This window comes from Aotus nancymaae, unplaced genomic scaffold (assembly GCF_030222135.1).
Source record: "Aotus nancymaae isolate 86718 unplaced genomic scaffold, 86718_ANA_hifiasm-v0.15.2.pri h1tg000008l, whole genome shotgun sequence".
Classification (NCBI taxonomy): domain Eukaryota; kingdom Metazoa; phylum Chordata; class Mammalia; order Primates; family Aotidae; genus Aotus; species Aotus nancymaae.
The window spans coordinates 61607653-61620218 of NW_026988419.1; the positions used below are offsets into that span (position 1 = coordinate 61607653).

The 12566-nt window shown below is 42.5% G+C and overlaps 1 protein-coding gene across 6 annotated transcripts in view; it reads left to right on the forward strand.

Moving 5' to 3' along the window:
- The window catches only part of RAPGEF4 (Rap guanine nucleotide exchange factor 4), a 368276-nt gene that overhangs the window by 99923 nt on the left and 255787 nt on the right, over positions 1–12566 (forward strand). For all 6 annotated transcript variants that reach the window (XM_064373398.1, XM_021668976.2, XM_021668977.2 and 3 more), the window contains 2 exons: positions 4854–4996; positions 7746–7834. In XM_064373398.1, coding sequence (XP_064229468.1) covers positions 4854–4996; positions 7746–7834 — 232 coding nt within the window. Of the gene's footprint in view, positions 1–4853; positions 4997–7745; positions 7835–12566 lie in introns of those variants that run through there.

Here is a 12566-nt window from a genome sequence, read left to right on the forward strand (position 1 = left end):
TGGGATTGCTGGATCAACGGTAGTTCTATTTCTAATTTTTTGAGGAACCTCTAAACTGTTTTTCATAGCAGCCACACCATTTTTGATTCTGACCAGCAGTGTACAAAGGTTCCAGTTTTCTTACATCCTCACCAACATTTTGGTTTTTTTTTTGGATAATAGCCATCTTGACGGATGTAAGGTAATATCTCATTATGGCTTTGATTTGCATTTCCCTGATGATTAGTGACAGTGAGCACCTTTTCATACACCTATTGGCTATTTGTGTGTCTTCTTTGGAGAAATGTCTATTCAAGTCCTTTGCCTATTTTTAAATTAGGATATTAATTTTTTTAATGCCAAGTTGTAGGAGTTGTAAATGATTATTTTGTTGTTGTTTCAACATGTTTTAAAAGTGTAAGTTTTTTTTTTTTTAAAAGAACTTATCCAGGCTTTTTAAAAAGAGCCCTGGATATTAGATGCCAGGCTAAGGCAAATAACTTCTCTGTACTTGGAGCTTTTGCTTAGGGGACCAGCTGTTCATCGTTATGAAGGGAGAAGAAAGGAGCCTAGAGTGAGCTATAATTAGAGAAACCACATCATCATTTTGATATGCTGCAAGAACTTCCTAACTTCCTCTTGGCTGCTGATCTTGACTGTCTCCCATCTGCCTCTAGTCACAGTCAAGGTGATCTTTCCAAAATGCATATCCAATCATGCCACTACCCTGCTTAAAATACTTCTGCTAATTATTAGACAGAACCCTCTTAGGATAGAACTGCCATGCTGTTCAGATTCATGTCTCAACATGTGCTTTGTGCTTCACATGCCCTTTATCCAAGCTCAATGAGAGAGTGACAGTAAGAATTAAGGGGGAATGGATTTGAGAGACATTCCCAGGTAAAATTACCGGAATGTGGTGAGGGAGAGCGTCTTGGTCTGTTTTGTGCTGCTATAACAGGAGACCGGGTAATTCAAAAAGAACAGAAATTTATTTCTCACAGTTCTGGAGGCTGGGAAGTGCAGTATGAAGGTGCCAGGATCTGGTAAGAGTCTCCTTGCTGTGTCCTTCGTGGTGGAAGGTGGAAAGGGTCAGCCCATTCCTGCAAGCCTGTTTTTTAATAGCAGCATTAATCCACTAATTAATCCACAAATACTGCATGAAGGCAGAGCCCTCATGACCTAAGCCCTTTTCATTAAACCCCACCTCCCAATGTTTTTGCACTGGTGATTAGATTTCCGACCCATAGCAGAGGCAGTAGGCTCACGTCTATGCTATTTAGACCATAGCAGAGGGCGAGGCTATTCCATGCATTAGAAGTAAGGAGGGCAGGTGCAGTAGCAGATGTGAGAGAGAAGATAAGTTCGGTTTGAAGTCGCTGTAGAACATTACATGCAATGACTTTTTGCATGGGTGGCCCTGATTTGGGCATTGTAGGAGCTATAAAGGAAGTGCCAGATATGACCTCAGAGGGATGAGAATACACATTGCATTAGGAAATTAGAGATTCACAAAAGGATTGTCACTGGTGGTAGATTCCAGAGGTCAAATAGTAAAGGTGTCTGTTAATAGCTGAATGAAATTTTCCCCACTCCATGAAGTACCCAATAAAATTAATGATAGATAGAAGGTTGCTTTTCATTGTTTCTGAGGCTTAAATATTAAACAAGAATGATATTATTCGGGCCTAATTTGGGGGTACACAAAAATATCAGGAGAAGAGGTTTCATTCTCCTCTCAGTTATCTCAAATTAATTATCTTTCCAAGTGTCTTTGTCATTTAACAATCTGGTTATGAAGCTTGAAGTTCTGTGCTTGTTTTGGACTGTATAGAAGTGCATACATTTTTCTTCTACTGTTTTCTAGTGAGTGTCAAGCTAAAAATCTTTTTAGCTGCCCTAGTCTGCCCTCCCAATGTGGGAGATGCTCTGGTGAGAATAAACAAAAAGGGATGCCCTTTCCTTCTTTGTGGAAGATGGATTCTAATCTCTGTTTATCTCTTTTCCTATGCAGCTAAGCAGAATCTACCATATACATATCCAGTCAGTTTCTAGCTCATCTAGTCCTTATGCTTCCTCCCACGGTCACTTGCATGCTGCCATTGCTTTGGGCCTGCAGCTGCTGCCAGTGCTTCTATGGCAGCAACCCGACTCCCTGCTGGCACCAGCACCAGCTCTGCCTCCCAGAAAGTGTTCTGTACTGACTGGAATCCCCCACTAGGGGTGCCTCTGCCAGCTACTGCTGTCTTCACTGCCCCCTCAGACACACAAAGACTGAAAGTTGTCTGCACCACTGTCCATAGCACCTTATTAACCACTGAAGTCCTTGTCTCTGTTCCAAAGCCCCCTAACTTTGAGGACATAGCTTCTGGTTAGAAGTTTAGAAACCCCTTCCAAAGGGGTGATAGGAGGAAGAGGCACTGATACTGATGTGTTGTATCTTCCCAAGTCAAGCCTGCACATCGCTCAGTGCTTTCAGCCCCACTGTCGTCTCAAAGACTGGACACACTCAGGTTTCCCTTCCTCTTCCCTAGGAAGCAGAATCCAAACCCTTCCAGTAGGGGTTTGTTGGGAGGCCAGGGAGGTTGTGGACGTATTCTTTGAATCTAGTTTTCTTGGGCCTAAAAGTGTGACGTGGTGAAAATTGAGCAAGATGAAGAACCTGTAAACTAAGCTCAGAAAAGCCTATATCTGAGGTCTTCCACTTAGTGACAGGTCATCTACTCATGTCCTCTGAAAACGTTCATCTCTCATGATGGGATCTATCTTCTTCTGACAATGTCCCAAGTCCCTTGAACTCTGGCCTGGCTAGTCTTGACTTCTGTATTAGTCTGGGTGATGCTGGCTGATGCTGTGATAACGTCCCCGCCTCCATCTCAGTAACTGCGTACAGGGGAGGTTTATCTGCCACTTATACAGAATCTTTTGTGGGTTGTACATTCTTCTCCGTCTTGTGGCCATAGCATGTAAAACACATGCCTCCTGTCTTAGCTTCCTAGGGCCACCAGAACAAGGTACCAATAACTGAATGGTTTAAAACAACAAACACTGTTTTCTCTCGGGGTTCTGAAGGCTGGAAGTCCAGAATCAAGATGTCTTCTCTGAAGGCTGTAGGGAAGAATCCTTCTTATCCCTTTCCAGCTTTTGAAGGTTGCCAGCAATCTTCGGTATTCCTTGCCTGGTAGATGCATCACTCCAATCTCTGTCTCCGGCTCCATGTGGCTGTCTTCCCTGTGTCTCTCTGTCCAAAGTCCCCTCTTTTTCTAAGGGTGCTAGTCATTGAATTGGGGCCAACCATAATCCAGTGTGACCTCATCTTAATTTGATTGCATCTACAAGACCCTATTTCCAAAGAAGATTACATGCAGAGGTGCTGAGAATCAGGTCCCTGATATGTATTTTGAGGAGACGCATTCAATCTGTAACACCCTTCAAAGCTGTTCCTGAAGAAGAGAGAGGTGAAAGAGAGGCCCTCTGGCTCTTACCAGTCTCACCTCAGAAGAGATATAGCTAGTTTTGTTCACAGTCCAGCCCCAACATCACTACAAGGGAGGCCAGTACATTCAGGGGAGCATATGGGTATTTGGTGAATACTACGTGTCTCTGTCACATCCTCACCCAATTCATTTCTTCTGGTCCCAGAATGCTCTGGGGCACACATGGTAGTTTCTATGTAATGTGAAATATCTATCAAGGAATAGCAGTAGGTTCTTGGAAAGCACATTGAAGGAACAGACTTGCAAAACTGCTCAAAGAAAATAATAGTTATATAGTTTGTAAAACTGTCGTATTTTTGTTTGGTTCTTTGATTTATCTTAATTCGGAGTTTACCAAATGGTAGTCAGCAGGTTGGATCTATTCCATAGATTCGTGTGTGTGTGTGTGTGTGTGTGTGTGTGTGTGTGTCCCACACAATGTTCAAGAAATGTGAACAGACTGGGCATGGTGGTTCATGCCTATAATCCTAGCACTTTGGGAGGCTGAGGCAGGAGGATTGCTTGAGCCCAGGAGTTTGAGACCAGCCTGGGCAACATGACGAAACCCCGTCAGTACAAAAAATTAGCTGGACATGGAGGAGTGCGCCTGTAGTCCCAGCTACTTGGGAGGCTGAAGTGGCAGGATCACTTAAGCCCTGGAGGTCAAGGCTGCAGTAAGCCAAGATAGCGTCACTGCACTTCAGCCTGGGTGACAAAGTAAGACCCTGTCAAAAAAAAAAAAGTGTGAAAAAACACCTAGATTAACTTTGAACAATTGAAAGATTTGACAACATCTAGGCTCACATTTACACAGACAACTAATAAGAAGGAAAACAGCCAAATAAGAGCTGCTCCCTGCAGACAGTCTCGTGTTTGCAGTTTACCCTGATGCCCACCATTGCCTAGAGAATCACCAGCACTGAGGCTGTCACTTCTCATTTGTCTTTGTGCTTTCACTGTTGTTTTCTTAGAGTAGAGATTTTATCTCCTTATATCTTGTTCTTTCTGCTCACTTCCTTTACCTCCTTGGCCCCTGCAGACATTTGTGTTTGTGACTTCAATTTTTAGTAAAATCTGCATTTTCACGTATCTTGTTCCATCAGGTGTTTCCAAGGGATTAAGCATTATACTCGAGTATCACCTTGAACTTAGCACTCTGGGGTTGACTCCTGCTGTAGCCATCTGCAATAGTAGTGATTTAAGGCAAATAGTTGATAAAGCTCTGGAAATGTCTATATCGGCCCAGAAATACCTATAAGGGGTGGATAAGTATTTGCAATGAAATATTTGCAATTGGAATATTTGTGTAAATTTGCATATGATTAAAATGAGGCCTGTTGACTCACTTTGAGGTAAATCTTTACTGATATAGCTTTGGTGCCTTTTCTTCCTATACAGACCATTGGAGCGATCCAGCGAAGATGTGGATATAATCTTCACTCGACTGAAAGAAGTTAAAGCTTTTGAGAAATTTCACCCAAATCTCCTTCATCAGATTTGCTTGTGTGGTTATTATGAGAATCTGGAAAAGGGAATAACATGTAAGAAATGCAACTCCAGTTGTATATTTCCATGTATGGTTTATGCTCATTTGTGGTTACTTTATGGGGATCAATAGCAAATGAAGTATTCGTGTGTCAAATATTTGAGCTTCAACCAAAGGTATTGAGTTGACATTTCCCTCTAGTCTGTTTATTCAGTTCCACGTAGGCGTTGCCCTAACTTCTTTGTTCACAGATCATAAATGGTTCTTCCAGGGCAACCGACTTTCTAGATGGAGCTAGAAGGATGTAATGATTCACACATTTAGCTCTATCCTTAGAAATTCAAATAATTGCATTCTCTAATCCAAGAAATGTGTGGCCAATAGGATATAAAGCTAAAAGTTCTCTTCACTAGTGCTGATAGTAATGTTTTGAATTAATGTCAGTAATATCATCTATTCCAGGTGTGAATAAGGAGCAGGGAGATAGAGTAACAGCTGGATTTTTTTTAAAGTATTTTTTTCATTAAAGAAGTAATAGTTCTTCTGTTGGAATACTTTATGCTGCACTAACAGAAAACTCCCTTTCAACTGATTTAAATATTCAATGACTCATACAAGAAGAAAAATAAAATCAATTACTCATATAGAAGAAGTCCTGAGGTAGAATGACTTTGGGGTTGGTTAGTGAAGTGACTCAGTGAAATTATGAAGGTTTCAGGTCCTTGCTGTCTTTTTTGTTTTTGTATGCGTTCTGAGGTGTTGAGGTGTTGGCTTTTGTCCTCAGACTTGTCCTAAATTGTTCTGACAGCTACAGCTGTTGGATGGATTATGTACTGATACAAAAACATCCTGGTGAAGGACTATTTCTTTTTGGGTCTCTGTTTCAGAAGTCCCCCAGCAGACTTCTTGTATTGATTCATTGGCCAGAAATGCATCACATGCCTAAGTCTAAACCAATCACTGGCAAAAATAATGGGATCACCAGGACTGATTTAGACCAATCATGATTGCCCTAGTGGAGCTAACTCCTAGCTGTGTGGATGATGGTGGAAACTTGTCTAAAACCCGGGTTCGGTTAGACAAGAGGGCATGAGTGGTTCTGGGTGGGAAAGCAACAGGGTGAGTCACAACATTATTGAAGAAAATTTAGAAAGTCAACAAAATAAAAATCACCTACAATTTCTACTATTAACATTTTATATATGTTCTTCAAAATGTTCTCCTACGTGTACACATACAAACATAGTTACATAGGTTATTATTTTTCTTTCTTTCTTTCTTTTTTTGAGATGAGGTCTTGCTTTGTCATCTAGGCTGGAGCACAGTGGTGCAATCATGGCTCACTACAACCTTGAACTCCTGGGCTCAAGCCATTTGCCCACCTCAGCCTTCTGAGTAGCTAGGACTATAGGCGTATGCCACCATGCCCAGTGACTTTCTTTAATTTTGGTAAAGACCAGGTCTTGCTATGTTGCCCATGCTGGTCTTGAACTCCTGGTATTAAGCAATCCTCTCGCCTTGGCTTCCCAAAATGTTGGGATCATAGGTGTGAGCCACTGCACCCAGCTCATAGTTACATTTCTGTTAAGAAAAAACTTGTCCATACGTATCATTTTCAACCATTTTTTTAAACTGATATCAGAAAACTTATTCTTTTGGCAATAAGACTATTTTATGTTTTTATAAGCCATTTTCAAAATGAATTTCCTAAGATATGTAACATGAATTTGATTGACAGATAATAATGTCTTTCGGGGCCAAGAAGTTCATGAAAGGCAAAATCCTAACTCTCAAATGAATCACTTCCAAAGATTTGGAGCAGCAGAGTTACTGGAGAGACCAGCTATAAACTCATCAACCTCATCTTAAGCTTGTCATTGCACTTGATAGGATGCTGTTGTTGGTCTTTGCCTTTCCACAGCATGTACTAGTCAGGAAGTTCAGAGCAGCTTGTCATCATTAATTATGGTTCCCAGAAGCTTGCTCTTCTCCAGTGAGCACTAGCCTTGCCAGGACTCTGTTGTCCCATGAGCTGTCATGTAATTTTTCATTGAGTTACTTGACCTCTGACTTTAACCGTGAAAAAAATTTTAAAATATCAAATCACTCCACGTAGTTATTTAGCTAGGATATTTAAAAGGACAGGTGGTTTGCATGAGATTTTTGAACCAGTTTTTTGGAATTACTTTTCCATACCTGGTTCTTAATATGATATGGGAACTATGGTTCTATCTAAACTTCTAAATATTTTCTCTCTGAGATGGCACACTTCGAGAGCAAAATCAGGTTCAAAAATTTCTGATGAAGATCATTTCCAAATGCCTAAAAGCAGTGAATTTATAAAAAGAATAAGAAAATGGACCATGATAATATAGTAGTTAGAATTTTTGAACAAAGCAGATTTTGGTTTTTTAAGTCAATCATTTGTCACCTTAAAAGGAAATGTGCTAGTCTAGAAAACACGTGGCTTTTAATATAATCTTGGCAAATATCATTCAATTCTTCTTAAATTCAAAGGATCTTATAACATTTAAAGTTATCATCTTTATTACAGTTCTGTAAGTATGGTAGCATATTCTTTAACAGAGTTCCACTTCATAGAATATTGAATAAATAGGATACAGCTTTGTTGACAGATGAGGTAAAGAAATACTTGTCATGTTCTTGTGGGAAACAGATAGGGGAAGGATGGTAAGCTCAGTTAGGTCCAAGACATGCTTGTACCAGTGAAAGACTATCAGATCATACAGCAAAACCAAGTTGTATTTGTTATATTTATATCACTGTTTGTTGGTTTTTTCCAGTATTTCGCCAGGGTGATATTGGAACAAATTGGTATGCTGTCCTGGCAGGGTCTTTGGATGTTAAAGTATCTGAGACCAGCAGTCACCAGGTAATATGCTCTATTTTTCTGAAAGTAGGATTTATTATTAGTTTTTTAAAGGCATGTTATCCCTACGTCTTTTATGCCATCAGAATTACATTTTCAAGTCCATTTCCTCTTTCCCACAGTAAGGGATTCAGCAGTGTTTGTTGGATTCCTTTATTAAGTTACTCAACAAACGTCTACTGAATGTCTTCCTTGATTTGAGTGTGATGCCAGGTATTAAAACATGAAATGCGAGAACACATTGCCTACCTTCTAGGAGCTTCAGTCTATTTGGAAACGCAAGCAATTGCAATGTGACACAAATTGCTGCAGTACAGGGTGAAATGTGAGTGAAGGGGAAGGAGAAGTCTCCTTATACTTCCTCTTGGATCCATCTCCATCTTTGTATCTTGAATTTTCTTTGTCCTAGAAGTGATCCCCTCATTGGCCTTGTAGGAGGTCTGGTGATGCAGGGGAAATGATTGATGTAGTCCCCCTAAAATCTCTGTTTCTCTACCTTGTCTTTTCAAATGTGGAAGGCTAATAATATTATTTTCCTTCTAAATTACAGCACTGGCTTTATTTTCATTTGTCACCTCTGAGGGGTTTGGCATCCTAATATGTGAAACTCATTCTTTTTTCTGTTCACAAAATTTATGAATATTAAAAAAAGAAAAAATATATGAATATTTAAAGTTGAACCCAGGGTTTTCATGGGTTCATGCAACTTCCCTGTTTCCCTGCCTTTTGTTATTCTTTCAAATTACCATGCCCTTCCTCTCTGCATATCTCTGACCTGTGGACGCTGTCCTGGTGGGGACTCTCTGGGCCTTTTGGCTCAGAGCTGCTCCTGGTACTTCCCTTCCCCAGGTTTCGCCTTCATAGATGTGTCCTGGGGACAGGGCCTACAGCAGGATCATTCTACTTGGTTCCTCCTGCAGCTTGAGTGGGTCCTGAATGAGTGATGGTGGAGAGAGTGGAAAGGCTGAAAAGAGAAAGGTGACAAAAGAGAGGAAAGGGAAATAAGATGATAATTGAGGAGAAAAAAAAGAATAGGAAAACTTGGGAAGGAGAGAGAAGGAGAATCAGAAGAGTAAGAGCAGATATGCCTAAGGGGATGATAAATAACACCAGCTCTTATGTGCTGACACACCAGATGTGAAAGCTGGCCTGAGATTCTGATGGTATTAAAATAGTAACTGGCCAGGGATTTCAGGAATATTGCCCTTGACCAGTTGTCTCTCACCATGGCATCCTAGCAGGGTTATTAGCTACAGATTTAACAATTTTAACTAAACTTTTAATTTTAGATTTACTTGTAGTTTTGACCTCAAAACCAATGCAGAGAACTTTCCTGAGCTGGGCTCAGTCTTCTTTTAGTTGTTAGGAACTATTAGTTTTATACCAAAGCAGGCTTACTGCGTCCTTTATGTATTTCATCCCACAATGTTCAACCAGAGTTTTCTGGATGGGTTTATGTCACTAAGATAAAAGGAAGAGAAAGCTCATTGACCCCTACACCTTCTAGCCCTGCAGAGTACAGCCTGAGATAAAAAAAGGCCTAGCCTTCCAGCCAGTTCTGAGGGCAGAACGTGGTCCAACCACATGGGAGAAAGAAGCTAAGGGGAATAGCCAACATGGCAGGCCCCCTCATCCATGCCAAGATGCTTGCAAGGGAGAAACAAAACTGCCATCTCTACCCATGCTGGCCTCGTGATGGGCTCTGGGTCTCTGCCCACTAGCAATGTGGTAAATCAGGGGGATTGTTTAACATGGCAGAGTAGTGCCCCATGCAAGTCAGGGTTCTTCAGAGAAACAGAAGTGCTAAGAGATAGAGATGGAGAGAGACAGAGAGGCTTATTTTTGGGAATTGGCTCACATGATTGTGAAGGCTGGCAGATCTGAAGTCTAGAGCTGGCAGGCTGGAGACTCAGGTAAGAGTTGTTGCAATCTTGAGTGTGAAGGCTGGAAACTCAGGCAGAGTTTCTGCATTGCAGTCTGGAAGCAGAATTCCTTCTTTGGGAAACCTCAAGGTAAACCTGTTTCTCTTAGGCCTTCAGGTGAGTAGATGAGGCACACTCACATCATGGAGGATGATCTACTTTAAGGTCTACTGATTGTAAACATTAATCACATCTAAAAAATATCTTAACAGCAACATTTAGATTAGTATTTGACCCTGGCCATCATTGTCTAGCCAAGTTGACACATAAAATTAACCATAATGGGCCCCAGTGAGGAGGGAAACGGGGTTGGGTGATGGGCCATGGGTGAGGAGCAAGGAGAGACCTGGAATTCCTACCCCTAGAGACCAGAAATGATCATTGCTAAGTGCCTTCCTTGTGTGGCTCGTGCGAGGGGTTCCATGGACATTAGCTGAACTAATCTTTAGGCATGTGTGTCCTGTTTTACCAAAGGCTTGAAAACAAGGCTCAGTGACATAGGTGCAGCTTTCCCAGGGCCACATACATGTACGTGGGCAAGCTGAGATTTGAACTCGGGTCTGACGTCCTCCAAATTGCATGTTCTTCTGCTGGGCACACACGTGAACAGAGGTGTGAGGAGGATGACAAAAGTGAAGGAAGAAAAGTTACAAGAAACTAAGAGAAAACTGAGGAAAGAGAAAAGAGGTGATGGCACAGAGTTAAGTCTTTCAGGGAGAACAGGGCAAAGTTTCTTGCCAGCCTGCCCCTTGCTGCCCTGCACGTCTGCCTTCTCAACTGAGAGTCAGAGGGATGTAGTGACAAATGCCCAAACTTAGCCCTGGGTTTCAGCCCCTCAGTGGGTATGGGCCAGGATGGCAGGAGAAGAGCGGGAATGGCTGCTGGCAATGGGTCACCTATGACGGGGGCTCTGTGGCTAGTGTGTCACAAGCGTTGTCCCACCGGCACGCACAACACCGCCCTCCCCTTAGTGCTGTGGTTTGTCTCATTTTAGAGGCTAGATATTCAGCAGCTTGTCCAAGGTCACACAGCTGCTGGGTGTCCAGGCCAGTTATTTGTGATTCTGGGGCTCAATGCTTGCCCATCATGGTTGTACGGGTGCCACCCAGAAGGACTGGAAGGGGAAGGAAGAGAGGTGGGAACTGAGCCAGCTATCGAGGAATAAGGAATACAGGGAGAAGCTTTTCTCTTGCAGCTCCTCTAATTCCTGCCTGGGTGTCTGATGCAGCACTCAGTCCCACAGCCCTACCCTCCAAGCCCACTGCCCAGGTGCCGTTGGGGGCATTCCTCCTCCCACCCTCTCTTAGATTTGGCAATGCACAGTGAAAGGAGTGTGGCCCTCCCTCCAAAGGGTGTTTGGATTAGAGGGTGAGGTAGAGAAGTGTAGGCGATAGGGAGGGAAAGTGAGGTACACTGTATATAAGATGGAGGCAAAATAGAACTGATGTTGATGGGATGTGGAGGTGTAGAGAGAAAGGGAGGCTCCTGACTTGGGTGGAGAGGTGGATGGTGATGCCACTAATGGAAATGGGAATACATGAGGGAGACTGCCCTTCCCAGATTCAGCAATAGTATTTTATACTATACATTTATTAGGTAGTTATATTAGTCTGTTTTCATGCTGCTGAGAAAGACATACCTGAGACTGGGCAATTTGCAAAAGAAATAAGTTTATTGGACTTAGAGGTCCACATAGCTGGAGAGACCTCACAATTATAGCAGAAGGCAAGGATGAGCAAGTCACATCTCACATGGATGGCAGCAGCAAAGAGAGCTTGTGCAGGGAAACTCCCAGTTTCAAAACCATCAGATCTTGTGAGACTCATTCACTATCAGAGAACAGTGCAGGAAAAACCCATCCCCATAATTCAATTACCTCCCACCGGGTTCCTCCCAAGACAAATGGGAACTGTGGGAATTACAATTCAAGATGAGATTTGGGTGATGATACAGCCAAACCATATCATTCTTCTCATGGCCACTACCAAATCTCATGTGCTCACATTTCAAAACCAATCACACCTTCCCAACAGTCCCCCAGAGTCTTAATTCATTTCAGCATTAACTCAAAAGTCTACAGTCCAACATCTCATCTGAGACAAGGCAAGTCCTTTCTGCCTAAGATCATGTAAAATTAAAAGCAAGTTAGTTACTTCCTAGATATAATGGGGGTACAGGCATTGGTCAAATACAGCCATTCCAAATGGAAGAAATTGGCCAAACCAAAGGCTACAGGCCCCATGCAAGTCTGAAATCTAGCAGGACAGTCAAATCTTAAAGCTCCAAAATGATCTCTTTTGATTCCGTGTCTCACATTCACATCATCCTGATGCAAGAGATGGGTTTCCATGGTCTTGGGTAGCTTGTGGCTTTGCAGGGTATAGCCTTCCTTCTGGTTGTTTTCACAGGCTGGCGTTGAGTGTCTGTGGCTTTTCCAGGTGCACGGTGCAAGCTGTTGGTGGATCTACCATTCTGGGGTCTGGAGGACAATGGCTCTCTTTTCACAGCACCACTAGGTGGTGCCCCAGTAGAGACTCTCTGTGGGGACTCCAATTCCACATTTCCCTTCTGCACTGTCCTAGCAGAGGTTCTCCATGACAGCCCTGCCCCTGCAGCAAACTTCTGCCTGGACATCCAGGTTTCTGTACATCCTCTGAAATGTAGGCAGAGGTTTCCAAACCTCAATTCTTGACTTCTGTACATCTGCAGGTTCAACACCACATGGAAACTGCCAAGGCTTGGGGCTTGCACCCTCTGAAGCCACAGCTTAAACTGTACCTTGGCCCCTTTTAGTCATGGCTAGAGTGGCTAGG